General features: G+C 54.9%; 1 protein-coding gene across 4 annotated transcripts in view; it reads right to left on the bottom strand.

The window, feature by feature from the left end:
• Positions 1–7,500: 7,500 nt before the first annotated feature.
• The window catches only part of LOC146808711 (cell adhesion molecule CEACAM6-like), a 344,246-nt gene continuing 326,748 nt past the window's right edge, over positions 7,501–24,998 (bottom strand). For 3 of the 4 annotated variants that reach the window (XM_085615524.1, XM_085615520.1, XM_085615522.1), the window contains 5 exons: positions 23,922–24,007; positions 23,710–23,742; positions 16,877–16,920; positions 10,716–10,799; positions 7,508–10,607 (listed from right to left, as the gene is read on the bottom strand). In XM_085615524.1, the coding sequence (XP_085471650.1) occupies positions 10,529–10,607; positions 10,716–10,799; positions 16,877–16,920; positions 23,710–23,742; positions 23,922–24,007 (326 nt within the window). In that variant the 3' untranslated portion in view covers positions 7,508–10,528. Of the gene's footprint in view, positions 10,608–10,715; positions 10,800–16,876; positions 16,921–23,709; positions 23,743–23,921; positions 24,008–24,998 lie in introns of all 4 variants that reach the window. The other variant, XM_085615521.1, reaches the window with a different exon arrangement.

The raw sequence follows: 24,998 nt of genomic DNA, 5'->3' as shown, positions 1-24,998 counted from the left end.
CATTCGAAATATTTACAGGGGGATCGAGAGATCCAGAAAGAGTCTCAATGTCTTTGTAGGGATAGGGTAGCGGGACAGTCTTAGTACCAGCCTGGTACGGGGAAGCTCTGCGCCAGACCTTGCGTTAGGCCGAAGGTGGCTCCGGGGGCCAGAGCGGCAGGTGCTGGTCTCAAAGCAACTCGGACGTGGAGAGCCGCGACGGTGTCTGCAGGGCTCGGGTGGTAGTTCCGCTTGGGTCGAGCCGCGACACAGTCAGCAGAGCTCCGGTGGTAGGTCCGCTTCGGTCGAGCCGCGACGAGGTCAGCTGGGCTCTGATGGCAAGTTCAACAAGGTCGGGCCGCAACAGCGTCAGCAGGGCCCCAAAGGTTCGTGAAGGTCTTTAAGCACGGTGGAGCCGCGACGTAGTCAGCAGGGCTCAGAGCGTGGTTCCAGGATGAGTCTTTCTCCGTAGGGTCAGCCGCGATCCGATCAGCAGGGCTCTTGACTCCGGGATACAACTGCTGTCCTGTTGCAGGGTCGCCCCAGATATAGGTCTGGAGCCCTTTGATGTACGGACCCTTGCGCCCGGGGGGGCGGAGAGGCCGGGTCGGGAGCGGCCAGACGCTCAGTAGGAGAGGCGCCAGGCCCAGGAGAGCTGTGGGGCGATCGCACCTAGGTGTGGGAGGACGGTTGGGGGTCCCATCGATACTGCCCTCCGCCGGGAGTGGGGAAGTGTTCACGTGGTACCCCCTGGCCAGTTGTTGGTGCCTTGATGTCGGGGCTTGCTGGGGCCGAGGCCGGGTTGAGCGGGGTCACGTAGGCTGGTGCGCAGAGTCACGTACAATCCAAAATGGAGGAGCCCCGAGGTGCAGGGGACCTCGTGCGGCTTGGCGAGGGGAAACAGGACCACGCCACGAGGCCGGCTCCAACAAGCGTCCCCCCCAGCTGAAGGCAGGGAGAGTCACCCATCTCCTTGGGGGTTCTCCTCGCCGAGGCGGAAGAATCTGGATAGGCCGTCGGCATTGGCGTGGTCGTTGCCGGGCCGGTGCTCTACGGTGAAGTCCATCCCTTGCAGCGAGATGGACCATCGCAACAATTTGGGGTTCTCGCCCCGCATCTGCATTAGCCACCGCAGGGGCCGGTGGTCAGTCTGGACTCGGAAGTGGGTGCCGAAAAGGTAGGGCCGGAGCTTTTTGAGAGCCCATACCACGGCGAAGGCCTCCCGCTCGATGGTGCTCCACCTCTGTTCTCGGGGCAGCAGTCGGCGGCTGATGAAGGCCACAGGTCTGTCGAGGCCCTCGGTGTCCATCTGGGAGAGGACCGCCCCAACCCCGTACTCCGAGGCATCTGTCTGAACCACGAATTCCTTGCCGTAGTCAGGGGCCTGTAGTACAGGGGCAGCGCACATTGCCGCCATGAGGGTTTCAAAAGCGGTCTGACAGCGGGGTGTCCAGTGCACCGTCTTGGGCTGCTTTTTGGAAGTGAGCTCCATGAGGGGGCCCACAATACTGCCATAGTCTTTGATAAATCGCCGGTAGTAGCCTGTGAGGCCTAAGAAGGCCCGGACAGCTGTTTCGGTGGCGGGGGGCTCCCACGCCTGGATGGCATCGACCTTCAACTGGAGGGGCGCCACCTGGCCACCCCCCACCTGATGGCCCAGATAGGTCACTGATCCTTGACCGATCTGCACTTGCTGGCCTTAATCGTGAGCCCGGCCCTTTGGAGAGCGGCCAGGACTTCTCTGAGGTGTTCTAGGTGCGCCGCCCAGTGGTTGCTGAAGACTGCAATGTCGTCTAAGTAGGCCGCGCTGAAGGCTTCTAGTCCGGCCAGGACCTTGTTCACCAGTCTCTGGAAGGTCGCTGGGGCGTTCTTCATACCGAAGGGCATCACCCGAAAGTGGTAGTGCCCATCGGGGGTGGAGAAGGCGGATCGTTCCTGGGCGCCGGGGGTGAGCCTGATCTGCCAGTACCCAGCGGTGAGATCAAAAGTGCTTAGGTAGCGGGCGGCCCCTAAGCGGTCGATCAGCTCGTCTGCCCGTGGCAGGGGGTGGGCATCGGTCTTGGTGACTGCGTTTAGGCCCCTGTAGTCCACACAAAATCTGAGTTCCGGGGGGGGTGCCGGGGGCGGCGGCCTTCGGCACCAAGACCACAGGGCTGGCCCACGGGCTGTCGGATGGCTCGAAGACTCCGAGGGCGAGCATCTTGGAGACCTCCGTTTGTATGCAGGCTCGGACCCTGTCGGGCACTCTGTAGGCGCGGTGTCGCACAGGGGGCTGTCCCTGGTATCCATGTCGTGGACGCACCAGGGGGTCACGTGAGAGAGAAGAGGGCAGCAAAGGGTTGCAGCAGCTGCCGGCAGTCATGGCGCTGTTCTGGGGTCAGGGTGGTGGAGAGTTTGACGCCCTCCACGGAGCCGTCTTGGTCCGAGGACCCCAGGGGGTCGGGTAGGGGCTCGGAGTCGCTTTCGCCCCCATCGTCGGTAGCCAGCAGCAGGCTTAGTTCGGTTCGGGCAAAGTGGGGTTTGAGCCGGTTGGCGTGTAGGACCTGGAGGGGGTTCCTTGGGGACTCCATGTCGACCAAGTAGGTGACGGGGCTCTTCTTCTCAACCACCTTGAAGGGCCCGGTCCATTTGTCCTGAAGGGCGCAGGGGTCCACGGGCGACATGACCCAGACTTGCTGGCCCGGCTCGAACTCGATGGTCGAGGCCTTTTCGTCATACCAGCGTTTCATGTCTTCTTGGCTGGCTTCGAGGTTGGCTTCTGCCAGAGCCCGGAACTTCCGAGTCTGGTTCCGCAGGGTCAAGAGGTACCTGTAGACGTCGGGGGGGGGGGCATCTTGGACGCTCGCCTCCCAGCCCTCTTTGACCAGGCTGAGGGGCCCTCGGACGGGGTGCCCATACAACAGTTCGAAGGGGCTGAAGCCCAGGGATTTCTGTGGAACCTCTCGATAGGCGAACAGGAGGCATGGCAGCAGGATGTCCCATCTCCTCCTCAGGGGCTCTTCCAGGCCCTTGATCATTCCTTTCAAGGTTCTGTTGAACCGCTCGACCAGTCCGTTCCCCTGGGGGTGGTAAGGGGTGGTGAACTTGTAGGTGACCCCACATTGTTGCCAGAGGGATCTCATGTATTTCGAGATGAAGTTCGTACCCCTGTCGCTCACCACTTCTCGGGGGAACCCCACCCTGGAGAAGATGCCCATCAGGGCCCGGCGCTGTCACAGTTCGGAGGGGGATGGCCTCTGGGTATCGGGTGGCGTGGTCGACCAGTACCAGGATGAAGCGGTGGCCCAGGGCGGTTCGGGGGTCGAGGGGCCCCACGATGTCGATCCCTACCCGTTCGAACGGGGTGTGGACGGCTGGAAATGGTTGGAGGGGGGCCTTGACTCGTCCCCCAGTTTTCCCCCTGGCTTGGCAGGTCTGGCAGGACCGGCAGTGGTGGTCCACGTCTCTCCGCATTCGGGGCCAATAAAAATGGGTCACCAAGCGGCTGTAGGTCTTGTCTCGCCCGAGGTGTCCGGCGAGGGGCACGTCATGCGCCAGGTTCAGGAGGAACTCTCGGAATCGGAGGGGAACCACCAACACACGGCTGGCTCCTAGTTCGGCGACTTTCTGTTCGCTATATAACAAGTCATTGTCCCAATAGATCCAGTGGGTTCCCGTGGGGTCCCCCGTGGCCTGGGCGGCCGCTTGCTGTCGGGCCCCCTCGAGGGACGGGCAGGCCTTCTGTTCTTGTTTGAACTGTTCGCGGGTGGGGCCCCCGTCGTGGCACCACTGGGCCAGCTCGGGGATCTCGCTGAGGGAGGCGGCCTCGTCGGGGGAAAGTTCGGATGGCCCGGCCTCCTCGTCAGGCTCCTCCGTGCCGGAGGAGGGTGGCAGTTCTGGACCCGCAGGCTCGACGGGGGCCGTTGCAGCGGCTGGTTGGGCGGTCATGGACCGGGTGGTGGCGCAGGCCCATTCGGGCAGCCCTAGCATCCCCAGATGCTCTCGGCGCTCCACCTGGGCCCAGGGGGAGCTCTCCAGGTCGTTCCCCAGGAGGCAGTCCACTGGAGCGTCGTCGCTGACAGTTACTTTTAGGGTGCCCGACACTCCTCCCCACTCGAAGGGGATCCGGGCCATCCGGCACATGCTTTCGGTGTTGTCCATGGTCCGGACAGAGCATAGGACATGCGGCAGGATCTGTTCGGGGGTGACCAGGTGGCAGCGGACAGCGGTCACACTGGCCCCAGTGTCACGGAGGGCTTCGGCCCGTTGCCCATTGATGGTGACCCACTGCTGGTACTTCTGGGTGTTGCTCGGGATGGGGGCTCGGGGCACCATTTCTCGGGTGCCCAGGCATACGAGTGACATGGCAGCCGGTTCCCACTCGGGGGACCCGACGTCGCGGTTTTCCTCCTCTTCTTCTCCTTCCCCCAGGGCTGCGGCGGCTATTTGTCGGGGAGGGGGCCAAGCGGTCCCGTTTCGTCGGTTCACGGGGCAGGCTGGGTCGCTCGCATAGTGGCCTGTCTGTTGGCAGCCGAAGCAGGTCACTGTTGGTCGTGGTCCAGGCCGGGCGATGGGGGTCCCCCTACGGACCAGGGTCAGGGACGTGTAGTTGGCGGCTTGGCCTCGTGGCGGGCTTCGGGGCGGCCCAGCCGGGAATTCTCGACTGCGGTGGGACCCTCCTCCTCCGCCCCGCTGGCGAGGAGGTCCCGTGGTACTCCGTTGGTAGTCCCCCACGGGGTTCCGGGGGACCCGGGTGTTGACCCATCGGTCGGCTTCGGCGGCGAGCTTTCGGGGCTCGGTCAGTTTGCTGTCAAGGAGGTGTTGCCTTAGTTCGACAAAGCAGTTGTTGGCGAGGTGCTCCCAGACAATGAGGTCGAACAGTTCGTTGTACGAGGTGACCTTGCTCCCTCTTATCCATCCTTCAAAGGCTCTACTGAAGAAGTCCACGTATTCAACCCATGTGGTACCGGGGAGCTTCTTGCAGTCCCGGAAGCGCTGCCGGTACATCTCGGCTGATAGTCCGTAGCGGGTGAGTAGGGCCTCTTTCATGTGGTCGTACGAGGTCATCACCGCGTCGGGGAGTTGCAGCAGGGTATCCCGGCCCTCGCTGAGGAACCTCCCCCATAGGCCGGCACCCCAATCCTTCCGGGGTACCCGATGGGAGGTCATGGCTACCCCGTATGCTCGGAACCATTGCTGGATGTCGTCGTTTTTATAGTACTCCTTGACGACATCCTTGGGGATATGAACCTTTGGCTCAGTCAGTGGCAGAGCGTCCCGTGATCCGGGGGTGCTGGTCTCCCCCGGTTTGGATTTCAGTTCGAGTTCCTTGAGGCCCCTCTCGAGGGTTAGCCGTTTCTCTTCTAGTTCTCGATGCCGTTTCTTTTCTTCGATTTCCTCCTGCAGCCGTAGTTGCTCCAAGGCCAACTTTTTCTCCGCCAGCAGGAGTTCACCGTCCAGCCGGAGTCGTGCGAGTTCCAATTCGTGTGTCCGGACCCTCTCCCGTTCTCTCATTTCTTCGTGAGATAGGCCGGCTTCCAGGATGCTTCGTCCCCCATCTGCCGGGGTCATGGTCGGCAGCAGGTTTTCGTCCCGGGCCGAGGTCCCTTCGCCTTGGGGTGGAGTGGTCTCGGACTCTGCCCAGGCTTTTAGGGCTTTCTGCATTTCTTCCTTGGTGTCCAATCCTGTGGTTGGGATCCCTTTGTCCTTGCAGAATTGTTTCAGTTCTTTGTGGGTGTATTCTTCCAACCTTTCTTGCTGGAAGGTTGCGGCCACGGTTGTTTCTTGGCTGCTCATGGTTCTCTTTCTTTTTCCGTCTGGTTAGGCAGCGGGTGCGTTACTTGCCTGTACGATTGCGTCTGGCTCGGATCCCGTCGCTGGCCACCAAATGTTGGAGGGAGGACCACCGGGGAGTCAGGGGGCCCACTCCGGGGTACCTTCCTACCGCAAAGTTATAGCCGAGCGCCGCTGAGAAGCCTCCTACGAGAGGTCTTTCTCCTATGATCGTACTAGGCCCAGTAACACCACCACACAGGACTCCATATCAGTTGCTTATCTAGGTACTTTATCAATAGTAGCACATTCGAAATATTTACAGGGGGATCGAGAGATCCAGAAAGAGTCTCAATGTCTTTGTAGGGATAGGGTAGGGGGACAGACTTAGTACCAGCCTGGTACGCGGAAGCTCTGCGCCAGACCTTGCGTTAGGCCGAAGGTGGCTCCGGGGGCCAGAGCGGCAGGTGCTGATCTCAAAGCAGCTCGGACGTGGAGAGCCGCGACGGTGTCTGCAGGGCTCGGGTGGTAGTTCCGCTTGGGTCGAGCCGCGACACAGTCAGCAGGGCTCCGGTGGTAGGTCCGCTTCGGTCGAGCCGCGACGAGGTCAGCTGGGCTCTGATGGCAAGTTCAACAAGGTCGGGCCGCGACAGCGTCAGCAGGGCCCCAAAGGTTCGTGAAGGTCGTTAAGCACGGTGGAGCCGCGACGTAGTCAGCAGGGCTCAGAGCGTGGTTCCAGGATGAGTCTTTCTCCGTAGGGTCAGCCGCGATCCGATCAGCAGGGCTCTTGACTCCGGGATACAACTGCTGTCCTGTTGCAGGGTCGCCCCAGATATAGGTCTGGAGCCCTTTGATGTCCGGACCCTTGCACCCGGAGGGGCGGAGAGGCCGGGTCGGGAGCGGCCAGACGCTCAGCAGGAGAGGCGCCAGGCCCAGGAGAGCTGTGGGGCGATCGCACCTAGGTGTGGGAGGACGGTTGGGGGTCCCATCGATACTGCCCTCCGCCGGGAGTGGGGAAGTGTTCACGTGGTACCCCCTGGCCAGTTGTTGGTGCCTTGATGTCGGGGCTTGCTGGGGCCGAGGCCGGGTTGAGCGGGGTCACGTAGGCTGGTGCGCAGAGTCACGTACAATCCAAAATGGAGGAGCCCCGAGGTGCAGGGGACCTCGTGCGGCTTGGCGAGGGGGAACAGGACCACGCCACGAGGCCGGCTCCAACATGCGTGTTGCTGGGAGCTGGAAGTGCGACTCAACGATGAGAAGCGTGTCGCCGCTGCAGCAGTTGCCGTTGCATTGACAAGGAAGCGTGCCGCCGCTGTCACCATCGCATCTCCGAAGCTCGTCGCAACACCGGAGAAGCGTGCCGCCGTCGCATCACCACAGAAGCGTGTGGCAGAGCCTGTCGCAGCTCAGAAGATCATTGAGTCGCCGCACAGCCGTTGGGCGTGCAGGTATCCTATCAATGTTGTTGCATCATAACAAAGACGCCATTTTGTCGCATCGCACCGGAGAGAAGTATCGCATCGAGGTGCCCTCTTTTCGCATCGTACCGGAGAGCAGTAAGAAACCAATGCATCACCTCCCCACACAGTAAGGAAGCGAGCATCAATCCCCTGCGCAGCAGTAAGGAACCAACGCATCTACTCCCCTCAGTGTAAGGAACCAACGCATCACCTTCCCTACAACCCTTTTGTTTGCTTTGCGTTTCGCATCCAAGGTACTTTGAGAGTAAAGTGTTACATTTACAATCTTTAGAGAACTGAGCTATTTCTACCATTTTAAAGTCATATTTTTATTACAGTATTGTGGATCTTGTCATTTGGTCTTGTGTTAAGTCTAGTAAAGATTACTTATTTTTCTAAACTGGTGTGGTGTCCATTTGTAGTGTTTTCACTGTATTACTGTATGTGTTCACAAATGTTTTACACACTGCTTCTGAGATAAGCCTGTCTGCTCGTGCCAAGCTACCAAGGAGGTGAGTAGGCGTGATTCAGGAGTATATCCCCCTTTCTATGCCTAGAAGCAAGGGTCCCTATTTGGACAAAGGTGTATACCATTGCCAACTAGAGACCCCCAAATTTAACAACATGTAACTCAGATTCAACATGAAGTTAAACAAAAGAGCAGTGGGTCCAGTGGCTGATGGTTCTGAGTTTGGAGAGTCTATGTGACAGGGACTTGTGTCTGATGGAGGCGTTTGTCACATCCTATGGCATGTAGCTGGTTGAGTCTAAGTGACAGGGTCTTGAGTGTGATGGAGAAGTTCCTCACTTCCAGTGTCTGTAGCTGTAGGATCAGGAATTTGTGTCAGATGAAGTCATTCAACACACCCTGGATGCTGTGTCCTGTACCTGGGAGAGTCTATTTGACTGGGACTTTTTTCTGATGGAGGCTTTCATCGCTTCCTGTGTCCTGTAGTTAGGAGAGTCAATGTGACAGGGACGTGTGTCTGATGGAAGCGATCACCACTTCCTGTAGCTCAGACTGTCTATGTCTATGTGACAGGCACTTGTGTCTGATGAAGGCGTTCATCTCTTCCTGTGTCCTCTAGAGGGAAGAGTCTTTGTGACAGGGACTTGCGTCTTTGAGGTGTTCATCACATCCTGTGTCCTGGAGCTAGGAGAGTGTATGTGACAGGGACTTGCATCTGATGGAGGCGTTTGTCACTTCCTGTGTCCTGTAGCTGGGAGAGTCTATTTGACTGGGAATTTTTTTCTGATGGAGGCTTTCATCACTTCCTGTGTCCTGTAGTTAGGAGAGTCATTGTGACAGGGACGTGTGTCTGATGGAAGCGTTAACCACTTCCTGTGTCCTGTAGCTATGTGACAGGCACTTGTGTCTGATGTAGGCGTTCATCTCTTCCTGTGTCCTCTAGATGGAAGAGTCTATGTGACAGGGACTTGCGTCTTTGAGGTGTTCATCACATCCTGTGTCCTGAAGCTAGGAGAGTGTATGTGACAGGGACTTGCATCTGATAGAGGCGTTCGTCACTTCCTGTGTCCTGTAGCTGGGAGAGTCTATGTGACAGGAACTTGTGTCTGATGGAGGCATTTGTCACTTACTATGTCCTGTAGCTGGGAGAGTCTCTGTGACAGGGATCTGTGTCTGATGGAGGCGTTCATCACTTCCTGTGTCCTGTAGTTAGGAGAGTCTATGTGACAGGGACAGGGACGTGCGTCTCATGGAGGCATTCATCACTTTCTGTGTCCTGTAGCTGGGAGAGTATATTTGACTGGGACTTTGTCTGATGGAGGATTTCACCACTTCCTGTGTCCTGTAGTTAGGAGAGTCTATGTGACAAGACTTGTGTCTGATGGAGGCATTCATCACTTCCTGTGTCCTGTAGCTGGGAGAGTTGATGTGACAGGACCTTGCATCTCATGGAGGCGTTCATCACTTCCTGTGTCCTGTAGCTGAGGAAGTCAATGTCAGAGGGACTTGCGTCTTTGAGGCGTTCATCACATCCTTTGTCCTGGAGATAGGAGAGTGTATGTGACAGGGACTTGCATCTGATGTAGGCGTTCGCCACTTCCTGTGCCCTATGGCTGGGAGAGTCTATGTGACAGGGACGTGCGTCTCATGGAGGCATTCATCACTTCCTGTGTTCTGTAGCTAGGAGTGTCTATGTGACAGGGAGTTGTGTCTGATGAAGGCATTCGTCACATCACGTGTCCTGCCCCTGGGAGAGTGTAGGTGACAGGGACTTGCATCTGATGGAGGCGTTTGTTACTGCCTGTGTCCTGTAGCTGGGAGAGTCAATGTGACCGTGACTTGCATCTCATGGAGGCGTTCATAGCTTTCTGTGTCGTCACTTTCGGTGACTTAGCGAGAGTCAATGTGGCAGGGATGTGTGTCTGATGGAGGCGTTCGTCACTTCCTGCTTCCTGTAGCTGAAAGAGTCAATGTGACTGTAACTTGCATCTCATGGAGGCATTCGTCACTCCTGGGTCGTCACTTTCTGTGACTCTGGGAGAGTCAATGCGGCAGGGATGTGTGCCTGACGGAGGCGTTCATCACTTCCTCTGCTTTGGCGGGGAAGCCTCGCCCCACTGATTTCAAGCAGTGTGAGAAACAAAAACATTAAATGATAATAACTTCCAGTTATTATCATTTTATGCTTGTGCTGGTTTGCGGACGGGCGGGGCTGCTCTGCTCTTGGAGCAGGGCAGGGGAGGAGTGGTTTGCCCACACCTAAGTGAGCAATGACTGTTTGGGCAGCCCTCTTGGGCCACCCAAACTAGTCATGCGCACTTTCCCCGTTCTCCATGCAGACTGCATTACAGCTTGCATGGAGAACATGCCCACTCCTCCAGCCCCTGGCTCAGCACTTTGTCATGGCACTCAGACCAATCACAGGGCTGCATTGCAGCATTGTGGTTGACTTTGGGAAGGGAGCCTGGCTGCCTGCTTCCTATTCCTGAAGTCCGAGGAAGGAAAGCAGGAGCAGGGACGTGAGACCCGGTGGCAAGGTACGTTTTTTATATTCTTATTTTTGTTATGCTCCCTCCCGCATTGTTGCCCCCCCACTTGCCCCGTTCGACCCTTCTGCAACCCCCACATCCGTCCCCCCACCCACGAGCCATGCCGGCCGCCACTGGTTGGGAGAGTCTATGTGACAGGGACTTGCGTCTCACTGATGTGTTCGTCACTTCCTGTGTCCTGTAGCTGGGAAAGTCTATGTGACAAAGACTTGCGTCTGATGGAGGAGTTCTTCACTTCCTCTGTCCTGTGGATGTGAACAGCCTGGGTTTGAGTAGTGACCTGTAGTCTGAGTCGAAAGAATCCTGCACATGCCATAGCTTCATCGGGGGAGATATTCCGGTTCTGGTGGTGAGACTTCTGTCTTAGGATCCACCCTTCTCTCAGTGTCAGATGTGATCCTGTAAGGATGGAAGTCAGGAAGGTCAGACATGAGGCTGTTTGTATGAGATCCCCACACTTCATTATTTACTGACTAACGATAAGTGGAAGCTTTTGAAGAATATTACCTTTGAAGTTGTTCCCTGGGTGAATCTCCTTTTCTGATGACGGCATCCACTTTCTCTTTTTCCTTTTCGGCCCCTAATGTTGTCCTGTAAAACAAACTATGATGAAGTCCATAGGATTGGCTTTTGTATAGTGCATGCTAGCAGAAGTACAATGGATAGAAGACACACAGCATCCTATCTCTAGGCCATGCATCAACAACACGCTGGTCAGAATACAGACAGACACTCATGTACACAGATCAATGCCTTTACTGCCACAAAGAAGCACAGGCTATACACACAGGACTCCCTGTGAAGTCAGAGACAACACACACAGGGGCCCCTGTGGAGTCATAGACAACACACTTACACTCCACCATAAAACATTAAAAGATAGATGCATGAGCGTGTGGGTGGGCAAATCAATTCATTAGCAAGGATGGATGAGGAGTTAGGGTGCAGATACGGCTTCAATAAATCAATCAATCAGGGTCGGTAAAGTGCAACTACTCACCCGAGAGCATCTCACGGCGCTGGGGGGCAGGGAGGCCCACTCCATTGAGTGCTGGGGTCATCCGAAGAACCAGGTCTTGACGTCCTTCCTGAACTGGGGCAATGTGGTAGATAGCCGGAAGTGGAGGGGAAGGGTGTTCCAGGGTGCGAGGTTGGATAAGGACTTTTCTTCCGTGCTGGTATGTCGGTCCGGTGTTGTGAAGGGCCTTGTATGCGTGGGTGAGGAGTTTTAAGGTTATTCTTCTTTCGCTTTGGAGCCAGCGGAGATCCCGGAAGTGTTGGGTGATGTGACTGTGATGGGGGATGTCGAGGATCATTCTGGCTGCGGCGTTCTGGACAGTCTGGAATTGCGAAGGAGTTTCTTGTTGATTCTGACGTAGAGACCTTTGCCTAGTCCAGTCTGCTGCTCATGAGTGCTTGTGTGCGTGACAATTTTTCTGGATTCGGTTGCGATCCATCTGAAAGTCTTTCAAAGCATGCGGAGCTGTTGAAGCAGGTCGAGGATACGTTGTTTATCAGGCGGTCCATTGTGAGCAATTAGTCTAGTATGACCCTGAAGTTTCGTGTGTGGTCTGTCGGGGTGAGGACATTTACGGTGGCGGCGAGTAGGGTGGTCTGGGTCCTGTGGTTGCTACGTAATCTGGATTGGGAGATGTCCAGGACATTGATAGCTTTGATGAAGTTTGCTAGCTGGGTGTTGACAGCCTTTTCGATGACCTTGGCTACGAATGGAAGCAGGGAGATGGGCCAGATGCTCTTGAGGTCCATTGGGTCCTCGCAAGGTTTATTCAGGAGGGGGTTGACTTTGGCTTGTTTCCAATCATCGGGAAAGGTGGTGGTCTCGAGGGAGCAGTTGATTGTCCAATGTAGTTCGGGTGTGATGGCAGAGGCGCTTCTGTGGAAAATGTGGTGTGGGCAGAGGTCTGAGGGTGCTCTGGAGGGGATGCTTTCCATGGTCTTCAAGGTGTTTTCTGTCATGAGCGGGATCCATTTCAGCAGGGTCTCTTGGGTGTCACCGCATGGTGGGGGAGCTGGAGCAGTGAGGTGGTCTTGTTTGCATAAGTTGTCGTAGATCTTCTTAATCTTATGGTGAAAGAGGGTGCTGAGTCTGTTGCAGAGCTCCTGGGAGTGTGGGACGTTTGTTGTTTTGCTGCAGGGTTCGGTGAATTCCTTGATGATGAAGAAGAGCTCTTTGGTGTTGTGTGCATTGGTGAGGATTCTGTCTTGGAGGGATTTCATCCTTGTGGATTTGATGAGTTGGTGGTGTGCAGTGGTGGCTGCTTTGTAGGCGGTGCGTGTTTCCAGGGTTTTGTTGTTCCTCCATGTCTTTTCGATTTGTCTGCAGGAGCATCTGGAGGGCAGGGGTGAACCAGCTTGCTTTCATGATGTGTCTTCTGGAAGGTTTATTGAGGGGTCGAGTGTGTCGGCGCAGTTCGTGATCAAGCGGTGGAGGTTGAGTGTTGCGGTGTTTGCGTCGGATGTAGTCGGTGGTGGGGTACTGACGAGAGCGGAGGTGAGCTGGTCTTCGGTGACTTTGTTCCAGCTTCTGTGATGGCGGCGGTGAGCATGCTTGAGTATGGTGTGTTTTTTTAGGGAGAAATGGATGAATTGGCGATCTTTCCAGAGGAGTTCTGTTGTGTCGCTGTAGGAGACGCTATTTCCTTCAGTGAAGACAGGGTCGAGTGTGTGTCTTGCTGTGTGTGTAGGGGCAGTGACGTGTTGTTATAGTCCTATGTTGGTGAGGTTCTCTAGGAGGGAGGCGGTATTTGAGTCATTGTGGTGCATGTATATGTAGATAAATTAATGAGTGAGTGAAGGGGCAAAGATGGGAGGATACAGGAACATGAGGACAAAGTTAACGGAGGGTGTGAACAGGTGTGGATAGATGGGTGTAGCAGCAGAGGTGTGTGTAGGGACTGACAGATAAAATGGTGTTTACATCGTTAACAATTTGACTTAATTTGTTTTTTTTTATTTTAGTTGATTAAATGCCTTTCTTACTTTAACATCTTTGACATTTTCCCACACTCTGTAAAACACAATACTTATGCAGAGGAACTTTCCTGCTGCTGTGGACAAATCTATCAATGGAAACATGCCACAGTTTTTCGTTTACTTCACGGGCGACAAATAACAATTTCCTACCAGAGAGATAGCTAAATAAGAATCAAATTCATCAAACAACATTCAACGTTATCGCTTATTATCTTATACCAGGGTCATTTAATATCACACAGGACGGTATCGTTGTTTTCCTTGGTGCTGGACAAACATACACTGAGACAACATGATGGTGCACTCTTCTCTTAATCAATCTTAACCCCCCATCACTTGTATTGCAAGACAATCATGTCCAGATCTTTAAAAGACTCTCAACACCCTCATCAATTATGGAAATCTTAGCTGCTTTTTTTTAAAAGAAATATAAAAAGCTTAAACTTCATTCCGTGATGTTCATATTAGAAATTCAATATTATTATAAATCCCCTTTACAAAATGTCATCCTAAAATCCATGACTACACACACATTCATCCAACGACTCACCAACTATTCACCATGCCTTCACCATCATCGCACAACGGCTTTGCGTAGACATTAGAATATCATTTACAGTCAGATTGCCATCGCCCTGGTCTTGATCGATATAAATCAGCTCCACTCCAAGATGTGACTTGGTTTGAGTTTGACTCTTTTTCTTACTGACCACAAGTTAGACTCCATGGCTTCCTGTCCTGGAGACCAAGCAGGTTACCCCATAAGTTAGACTCCATGGCTTCCTGTCCTGGAGACCGAGCAGGTGACCCCACAAGTTAGACTCCATGGCTTCCTGTCCTGGAAACCGAGCAGGTGACCCCACAAGTTAGACTCCATGGCTTCCTGTCCTGGAGGCAGAACAGGTGATCCCCACAAGTTAGACTACATGGCTTCCTGTCCTGGAGACTGAGCAGGTGACCCTACAAGTTAGATTACCGGGCTTCTTGTCCTGGAGACTGAGCTGGTGACCCCACAATTTAGACTCCATGGCTTCCTGTCCTGGAGACCGAGCAGGTGACCCCACAAGTTAGACTCCACGGCTTCCTGTCCTGGAGACCGAGCAGGTGACCCCACAAGTTAGACTCCACGGCTTCCTGAACTCGAGACGGAGCAGGTGACACCACAAGTAAGATTACCGGGCATCCTGGCTTTCGAAACTGAGTAGATGACCCCAAAAGTTATACTACATGGTTCCCTGTCCTGGAGACTGAGTAGGTGACCCCACAAGTTAGACTACATGGCTTCCTGTCCTGGAGACTGAGCAGGTGACCCTACAAGTTAGATTACCGGGCTTCTTGTCCTGGAGACTGAGCTGGTGACCCCACAATTTAGACTCCATGGCTTCCTGTCCTGGAGACCGAGCAGGTGACCCCACAAGTTAGACTCCACGGGCCCGATTCACAGAATTAACTTAAGACAAAATCCTAAACTTAGTACTTTTGGTATTCACAGAATGCCCTTACTACTTTTGGCCTCTGGGCCGAAAGCCCCGCCTCCCGGCCGGAAGCTCTGCCTCCGGGCCGGAGTTTCCGGCCCGAGTGCGGACGCAAAGTTAGTAGTCGTAAATCCATTCTGTGAATACCAAAAGTAGTAAGTGCATTCTGTGAATACCAAAAGTAGTAAGTGCATTCTGCGAATACCAAAAGTAGTACGTTTAGGATTTTGTCTTAAGTTAATTCTGTAAATCGGGCCCCACGGCTTCCTGAACTCGAGACGGAGCAGGTAACCCCGCAAGTAAGATTAACGGGCTTCCTGGCCTTCGAAACTGAGTAGATGACCCCAAAGTTTATACTACATGGTTCCCTGTCCTGGAGACTGAGTTGATGACCCCACAAGTTAGACTACATGGTTCCCTGTCCTGGAGACTGAGTAGGTGACCCCACAAGTTAGACTACATGGGTCCCTGTCCTGGAGACCCAGCAGAGCTATCCCCTGACAGCTCTGTCACCACTTCTGACCTGTCAAAAGACACAACAGAAAATCCCCTGACAAATCACAACCCCCTGTGTTGCCACTTCTGACCTGTTAGAAGACACATTGACCATCCAGTGACAGCTCACTACCCCTCCGTCACTACTTGTGACCTGTCTAAAGACACATGGACCATTCATTAACAGATCACAACCGCTCTAACACCAATTCATGTCTGTCAGATGATAGCCCATTCTAGCACGCTGACTCACCAAATACGACTCAAACCACTTCAGATCACAACTGCTCAGTCGCCACTTGTGACCTCCCAGAAGACACACAGACCACTCCCAAACAGCTTACAACCCCTCCATCACCACCTGTGACCTTTCAGAAGACACATGGACCACCCCAGACAGCATACAACCACCTGCTGCCACTTCTGACCCGTCAGAAGACACAACGCACCATCCCCTGACAGTTCTCAACCATTCCCTCACCACTTTTCACCTGCTAGAAGACACACGGACCCTCCCATGACAGTTCCCAACCATTCCCTCACCACTTTTGACCTGCTAGAAGACACACGGACCATCCCCTGACAGCTCACAATACCCCGTCACCATTTCTGACCTGCTAGAAGACACACGGACCATCCCCTGACAGCCCCAACCATTCCCTCACCACTTTTGACCTGCTAGAAGACACACAGACCATCCCATGACAGTTCCCAACCATACCCTCACCACTTTTGACCTGCTAGAAGACACACGGACCATCCCCTGACAGCCCCAACCATTCCCTCACCACTTTTGACCTGCTAGAAGACACATGGACCATCCCATGACAGTACCCAACCATACCCTCACCACTTTTGACCTGCTAGAAGACACACAGACCATCCCATGACAGTACCCAACCATACCCTCACCACTTTTCACCTGCTAGAAGAGACACGGACCATCCCATGACAGTTCCCAACCATTCCCTCACCACTTTTGACGTGCTAGAAGACACACGGACCATCCCATGACAGTTCTCAACCATTCCCTCACCACTTTTGACGTGCTAGAAGACACACGGACCATCCCCTGACAGTCCCAACCATTCCCTCACCACTTTTGACCTGTCAGAAGAAACAACGCACCATCCCCAGACAGCTCCCAACCATTCCCTCACCACTTTTGACCTGTCCGAAGATACGCAGACCATTCCACTGATAGATCACAAGCGCTCCATCACTGATTCTGGTTTGTCTGAAGATAGACTGATCCAGCACACTGACTTACCAATCACTGCTCAAAGCACTTAATCAAAGGCTCAATGTACATCAAGTAATCACCCAATGTAGGGAGGGCCACGCACACCTACTCTATAGCTCCAATGGAGCATGAATAAATTATATATTCCAGTTAGGCAAAATCATTAATTCAGATCTTCACATCATTGTAAGTAGAGTCATTAATCCCGTACAGCAAATCCTCCGACACCATCAAATTCAATGTACCCCCAGTCCCCATGGTAATGTGCATGAGGAGTGGCAGTGCACCTGGCCAATGGCATTGCCCCAGGAGCCACTGAGAAAGAGGTCTGATGCAGCCAATCAGGGCCCTGTGGACAGACCATCAAGGTCAGGCAGCAAAAGCTGAGTGTTTGTCAATGTGGCAAGGACGCCCTACTAAGGTATCGGACACGACTGCCCATAGCTACTTGTACACTTTACCTCGACAGCTGCTCGTAGATGGCTCGATCTCCATGTTTTAATTTCTGGAAGAGAAACAAGAATTGTTCGTAATTGTAAAGATGGTGTTCTCTCCTGGTTGTCCCCTAGTGCTCTCTACTGCAGCCCTGAAGAAGACTCAACAAAACCTTTTTCCTATTTTTACTTTCAGATGTTTGTCTCTCACACATGTGTTTCTTGTTTACCAGGCCAATTAATTGTTACTCCACTTCTCATCATGTAAAGTGCTCTGATACCCACTAGGGTCATCTTTGCACTATACAAAACGTTATAAATAAATAAAATAAATAAAACCCTGCCCTGCTCGTCTTCGGTTCTAGCGCCTTGTGTTTGTTCTGAGCATGGACATGTGGTGTTGTATTTTCTGTGTCTTAGTGGAGAATGGCTGAACCTGAGCACACACTAGGTTGTGTCTCCAGCTGTTGGATTCACGCTGAAACAAGACTCGCTGCATCTACCTCAGAGTGTCCCAGTGTTTCTCTTGTATTGTTCATGCGCGACTTCTGTTTTCACTTCACTTCAAGCTACCCAAGGTGTCTTGTTTCAAGGTACTGTGAAAATACTACTGAAATGAAAGACTTAAAAGGAGGCCTGGGGTGCGTGGCCTGCAGCCAAGCAAGATGGCCGCAGCCTAGTTGGGCTCCTGGGGAACGATCGACTCCCCCTCTCATCCGTCACTTATCCGGGCACTGCTCCGCTCCCTAAGGTCCAAAATCGTGCAGCGGACATACAGCGTTGCACCCCGGTCCAACTCCGGGGTCCCTCGGACGTCTACGACGGAATCGGCAGGGCCCGGACCTTTGCGGCCTGCCGCAGCGTGCGCGACCGGGGCCTCGAGTGACGGGGCGACCCTGGGTGGGGCGCGCCCGAGCGGATCTGCATTGCGGCGGTGGCGGAGGCTGGACGCCCACAGTTAATACTGGCGACGCCTGGGGTGGCCGAGGCAGGAGTGAGGCGAGCGCTGGACGACCCCCATCGGCCCGTGACAAAGGGACTGCGAGAGGCGCCGGAATCCACTATCCCTCCGGTGGGCCTGGCTTGCGCTGGAGCGCGCTGCGACCGGGCCTCGGGCCTGAGCTGCACCGGAGTCGACGATCCGGACCTGTACCGGGCCCCCGCTGGGACGCGAGGCCGCCCCTGCTGCTCTGTGCCGGCCCCCCCCCCTCTCGGGGACGACCTGGGACGGGGATCGCTCCCTGGGCTGCCTGGAGGGTTCGGGCTCGGCCTGGGGGGCCCCCGACGCATCGCTCCCCCGCTGCTCGGCAGGAGTGACATTTGGGGGGTGGCATTAACGCCATGAGCGGGAAAGGAACCAAGGGGCACCATCAAGGCAAACTTGCTAAGTTCGCCTACACCAAGGACTCCGAGGTGCCGGACCGCGGCGGCCCCACCGGGAAGATGGCGACGGCCACCGACACGCCGAAGGTGACGCTGGAGGACATCATGCTGGCCTTAACGCAGGTACAATCCACAGTGGGGTCAATCTCAACGGACGTATCCCTGCTCCGCGCAGACTTCCAGAAAATGTCTGCCAGGGTAGCGGAGGTGGAGCAGGCAACGGAGACTTTGGCGAAGGACTCCAAAGGCCTCTTACAGAGAGTGTCGCAGTTGGAATCAGAGAACAAACGCATGGCGGCCCGGCTGGACGACCAAGAAGGGCGCTCTCGCCGCAACAACGTGCGCATTATTGGGATTCCCGAAAGTGAGGGGCACCCGGCCATGGACCTTTATGTAGAAGAACTGATTAAATCTAAGTTGCAACCCCGGGGCCTCTCGACATTCTTCTCAGTGGAGCGCGCACATAGGGTACCGGGGGGGCGTCCGAAGGTTGGGGCGCCCCCGAGGCCTGTCCTGGCCCGCCTGTTTAATTTTAGAGACAGGGATGCCATTCTACAGGCGGCGCGGGTGGCACCGCCGATTCGGCTTCAAAACTCCACAGTATCCTTCTTTCCAGACTATACGGCTGCGGTGGCGGCGCAGCGGCGGAGCTTTGTGGAGGTCAAGAAGAAACTGCGGGCTCGTGAACTTCCCTATGCAATGCTCTTCCCGGGGCGTCTCCGGGTGGCGGCGGAGGGCAAGACTTTCTTCTTCGACACACCGGAGGAAGCTCATGACTGGTTGGAGGGGTGGCGCCGAGCTGGTGGCACGGGGCGCTCGAGTCGAGGGACAAGGCGTCCCGGGAGTGAGGTCGATCCTACTGGACATGAACAGAGCCTTGCAGAGGTTGAGGAGGAACCCGCGGGTTGATGCGGCGGCTCGCATCCTGACCGAACTGTAGTTCCAGACTACCCGCTGGGAACTGATGTTGATGTAATGTCCGCATACTGAATGGTTTACGATATGAACGATGGACCTGGGGACGGGGGATGTCCTGGTCCCCCTCGGACTCCACGTCCCCTAAAAAGCGCAAGTACTGTTTGGGGTTCAAGGGACTGAGCACTCTGCTGAGTTGGGGTGGCGGGCAGTTCTGAGTCCGTGTGGCAGGGAGGCAGGGAGGGGGGTGGGGGGACGGGGTATGTTCTTTGGTTTTGTTTCTTGGTTCTGGTTTGGTAGGACACGGCCTTCTGACTTACATCACACACATGTCGTACACACACCCTGGGTCACACTATGCTATATCCGCCTATTGCTTTATCTCCTCTCCCACCCGCCATGAAGCCAGATTTACTTAATCCAATAGCCCCCGACACTGACTTGACCCCGGTGCAGCCCCTCTCTTTATTGACCTGGAATGTACGGGGGTTAGGAGACAAAATCAAACGAGGCCTGGTCTTGCATAGTATTAAACGGTGCGCCCCGGCGCTGGTCTTGCTCCAGGAGACCCATCTCACCGGCACGGCTACTAAAGCGTTGGACAGATGGGGATATAAGATGGTGGTCCACTCTGAGTTTACTTCTGGGTCCCGAGGGGTTGGCATCTGGCTGCGCAAACAGTCCCAAATAATAGTGCTTGGTATACAAACGGACGGAGCCGGGCGGTTTGCCGCGGCTCACATACAATGGGAAGGGCACCTGTATAATGTAGTGTCGGTTTACATCCCTCCTGGGTTGCATACCACGGCGTTCCCGGCACTTAGCGAATTTCTCCTTACCCTGCCGGGGGGAGAGGTGCTGCTTGGGGGAGACTTCAATGCGGTGATGCATGATCACATTGACCGGTCCCCGCCTCGGGCGCAGGGCAGCGGCGCAACGCGACTTGCGGGCTTCGTGGCGGTGCTAGGGTTCACAGATCTTTGGCGCTGGCACCACCCAGAGACACGCTCCTATACATTCCACTCCGGGGTGCACAACAGTCTAACCCGCATTGATCATTTTCTGGGCTCCCCCGGATGCCTCCACAACGTTGAACGTATTGAAATTCGACCCAGGGGCATCTCTAACCATTCCCCGATCCTTCTGCACTACCACAGTTCCCACCTGATGCGCCGCCGCGTTTACCCGATACGCCCCAGCTATCTGCGTCTCTCGAAGATTAGTAAATCCATCACACAGGAGTCGAAGCTCTACTTCCACGAGAACGCCGCTTCGGTCGACTCTCCCACAATTCTTTGGGAGGCGTACAAAACGGTGCTGCGGGGCCAGGCGATGGCTGCCATCACAGGACATAAACGCATGCAAACGTCTGAGTTGCAGACGCTGGAGCTTGAGCTCCGGGCTGCGGAAGCTCGTCAAGCCGAAACCCCCTCCCGTGAAGCCTCCCATGACCTGCGAGTGGCTCAGGTAAAACACAGGGAACACCTGGCAGACCGTGTCAAACAGCGACTTGAGGCCTCACGGCACACGGTCTACGATGTCGGCGATAAAACCGGCAGGCTACTGGCGTGGTTGGACAGGCGAGACAGCGGAGCCCGATGGATCGCGCGGCTGGCCACGGCCGAGGGGTCGACAACGTCGGACCCACGAGAAATAGTGCGCATCCTGGCGGGGCATTTTCGTGGTGTATATTCCTCTAGCTCCTCCATGTCGGTGGAGGTGGCGCTGACATACATTAGTGACCTACAGATGCCTAAGCTCTCCCCTGAAGCTAGGGAGTCTTTAGAGGCCGATCTTACAGTCGAGGAGCTGCAGGTGGCTATTGCGGTATTACAACCTGGCAAGGCAATGGGTCCTAATGGCATCCCGATTGAGCTGTATCAACGACTGCCCGAGATGCTTACCCCACATTTGCTGAATATGTACAAACACAGCCTGGAGATGGGGGAACTTCCCGCAGACCAGCGAACGGCCACCATCGTGGTACTGCCAAAGCCGGGTAAACAGGCGGACCACTGCGCCTCCTATCGCCCCATCTCCCTGCTTAATGCAGAGGCCAAGATCCTTGCGAAACTGCTGGCCCTCCGACTCACGCCGCACTTAACAGACATAGTGCACCCGGACCAGTCGGGCTTTATGCCCGGGAGGAGTACCTCCCACAATCTGAGGCGCTTACATAGCGTGCTGGCCCGGATGGACCGAATTCAGGAACCCGCTGTCATTCTCTCCCTTGATGCCCGTATGGCATTCGATATGGTGGAGTGGCCCTTTCTCTTCGCAGTATTATCTCATCTGGGGTTTGGGCCGAAATTTTGTGCCTGGATCCGCCTCCTGTACACTAAGCCACTGGCCCATGTCGCGGCCAACGGGCACATGTTGGAGGATTTCCCCCTGGGGCGAGGTACGCGACAGGGCTGCCCGCTCTCGCCGCTGCTTTTCGCCCTCGTACTCGAGCCCCTCGCGACATGGATACGCTGGGAGCCTATGATGAGAGGCCTTCGATGGTCGGAGAATTGGGAGGACCGCGTCTCCCTATACGCGGATGACATACTGCTTTACTTGTCATCTCCGAGGCGGTCCATCCTTACATTACTTAATATTTGCGAGGTGTTTGGCCGGGCATCCGGCTATACGATCAACTGGTCGAAGTCGGTCCTCATGGTGCTGAGGGGCCCCACCCCTCGACTGCCAGAGGGCTGCCAGTTACAGGTGGCGAAGGGGTCATTCAAATACCTCGGGATACACGTTGCCTCGGATCCGATGGAATTTCACAGGCACAATTTAAGCCCTCAACTGGACCGCCTCCGGCAGGATGTGCGGCACTGGGGAACGCTGCCCTTGACCCTGGTGGGGAGGGCGGCGCTCTTTAAAATGATGGCCCTACCGAGGTTTCTCTATGTGTTGGAAAATACTCCTTATCCGGTGCCGCCGGCCTATTTCCGAGCGGTTGCAGCACAAGTCTCTAACTTACTCTGGGGCAACAAACCAGCACGCATTGCACAGGCGAAGCTGGTCTGTGGGTGGTACGATGGGGGAATTGCTATCCCAGATATCCAGCTGTATTATTGGGCGGCGCAGCTCAAGGTGATTAACCAGTGGCTCCATGCGCCGCAATCGGATCCAGCGTTTAAGGCAGATAGGGATATACTGGGCGAAAGGGGTATGCTGTCCCCACTATATTATGCCCGGCTGGCCCCGCAGCTGATTGGCCCTCTGCGTCACACTGTGTCTATCTGGCATGCGGCACAGGCCAGGCTGGGGTGGCGTGGAGTCCTGACGCAGCTCACGCCTCTCTGGGACACGAAGCGACTGGGACGACTTAGGGACAGCAAGGGCTTTGCCGCGTGGGACGCTATCGGGATCTCGGTGATAGGCGACGTGTGGCACAAAGGGGAGGTGGTGCAGTTCGCTCGCTTGCAACAACAGTATGAGCTGGCTCCCTCGGAATGGTTCCGATATTTACAGATGAAACACGCCCTGACGGCACAGTTAACCCCAGGTGTGCAGGTTCCAGAGGCATCTCCGCTAGAAGACAGGCTGTTGACCGAATATAAGCCTAAGCGAGCCACATCTTTCACATACCGCAAATTGGTCAACAATTTGCCGGACCCTATGGGGGGCCTGCGGGAGAAATGGGCCGACGAGGTCGGTGATTTTGATGACCCAGATTGGCGGGAGGCGCTGGCGTCACCGCGCGAGGCGGGTATACCCTCGCGGCTGCGTCTGGTGCAACTTCGTATTCTACATCGCTCATATTTCACCAGGAGCCTATTGCACAGACTGGGCAGAGCACCACATCCCTTCTGCCTGCGGGGTTGCGGGGAGGAGGGAACCTTCTATCACCTGCTCTGGGACTGTCCGGTTCTTCAACTCTTCTGGAAGCGAGTGCTGCGAACGATGTCGCAGGTGTGTGGGGTGTCACTACTGCCTGACCCCAAACGATGTCTGCTAAATGTGTGGGAGCCCACGGATCTTAATCGCCAGGCGCAGGGCTGGGTGACGCTCGGGAACATGATGGCTAAACGGATCATAGCTCAAAAGTGGGGAGCGGCGGATACACCACTGCTCTCGATGTGGAAAAAGGAAATGGATGTGGCTATGTTTGCTGAGCGTTACGTGTTTATTAGGCGGGGTTGTCCTCGAAAGTGGGTCAGAGTGTGGGGAGCATGGAACAAATATAGGGGCAACATATGTGATCCGCCGCCTCTTTCTGATGAGGAGTCCTCTGACTCAGATGACTAGAGAAGCTGAAGGAGAGAAGGGGAGGGTGGCTGATACGGATGGCCTCAGGAGACTCGATCCAGGTCTACTTGGAGAAATGTTGATTGTGTATGGTGTTTTGCCCACTACGATGGGTGTACGATCTGATTCCGTGTCCTTTTGTTGTAATTTGTATGAAAACAATAAATTTTCTTTAAAAAAAAAAAAAAGGAGGCCTGAAAGCCAATAACCTATGAGTGAGTTCCATGTATTCCACAGGTTAGTATCTTAAGAGATACTAGGAGACTAGGGGCCACCACATGGTCTACCGCGCTGCGCACAGCTGCCGACATGCCTCTTACCAGGTATGGAGAATCCACACTTGGGGTTTGAGTCTGTGAAAGAGAAAGCAGTGTTAATTCACATTCAGTCCCTTTGGCAAATAAACAGGGAGTGTCTAGACAAGGTTCTGACCTTCTAAAGAAACATTCCACTAATTGGATAGAGAAAAGCAAACTCATAAGTTTGGAGGGTACATTTTTCATGCTGAACGCTTGCCCAGCAGGGCACTCACCTGAGACTGTGGACAGCTTACTTCAACGACGGTCTCATAATGGTGTGCAGGAACCTGCATTACACTGGGGTCTGACGTCTTCTCAGCTGGAACAAGACAGGAAGGGGTCATCTGTGGGTCGCAGCTCCACAAAGTGCAAGTGCCTTCCTTCTAGTTCTCAGTCTATAGTTTTCTAGTTCATGTCGACATACACCACAAATCAAACAACATACACCTTCTATTACAGGACTGGAGGCTTCGGATTATTGCTTCTCTTTCTTTACTGGCAAAATTACAGAAGCCAACGAAAAACTTTTAAACAGCTTGCAAACTACATTTCCCAAATGCTGTCTGTTCACCATTCACAGTCTCTTAGTCCATATAAGTAAGACCCATTTACATAACGCAAGCCTCTTTCTTTGCTGCTCGCAGTCGAGTTAAGTGCCTCACATTCCTTGTCATTGCCTGTTTGATTTCTTATACGCTCATTGCTTGTGTACTGTGTGTACATGATTGTTATTCCGAACTACTTGAACAGTGATCGCTGACCGTGCCATCCGCGTAGCGGGCTGATTGTTTCTATCGGGTGCGTTGCAGCAACGCTGCTTGTCTGTTTGATTGGAGTGCGCACTTTCCTCTGTGCCAAGCGGCCTTTGATGCTCTTCCAGTTCTCACTACAGAGCCAAACTCCTCGGGCCCGCCAGTGTCTTAGTCTGCTGGAGCCAGACGCGCTCCTGCTTACCCGGTGTCAGCCTTCCCTCATCGGGCCAGTGGGTGTCTTAGTCTGCTGGAGCCAGACACGCGGCTGCTTAACCGGTGGCCTTCACTGCTCTATTGTGTCAGCCTTCCCTCATCAGGCCAGTTGGGTGTCTTCGTCTGCTGGAGCCAGACGTGTGCCTGCTTAACCAGTGGCCTTCACTGCTCTATTGTGTCAGCCTTCCCTCTTCGGGCAAGTGGGTGTCTTAGTCTGCTGGAGCCAGACGTGTGCCTGTTTAACTGGTGGCTTTCACCGCTCTATTGTCACAGCCTTCCCTCATCGGGCCAGTGGGTGTCAGTCTGCTGGAGCCAGACGCGCGCCTGCTTAACCGGTGGCCTTCG

The sequence above is a fragment of the Triturus cristatus genome, chromosome 7, assembly GCF_964204655.1.
Source record: "Triturus cristatus chromosome 7, aTriCri1.1, whole genome shotgun sequence".
In the NCBI taxonomy this organism is placed as follows: Eukaryota; Metazoa; Chordata; class Amphibia; order Caudata; family Salamandridae; genus Triturus; species Triturus cristatus.
This window is presented reverse-complemented; position numbering and strand designations above follow the sequence as displayed.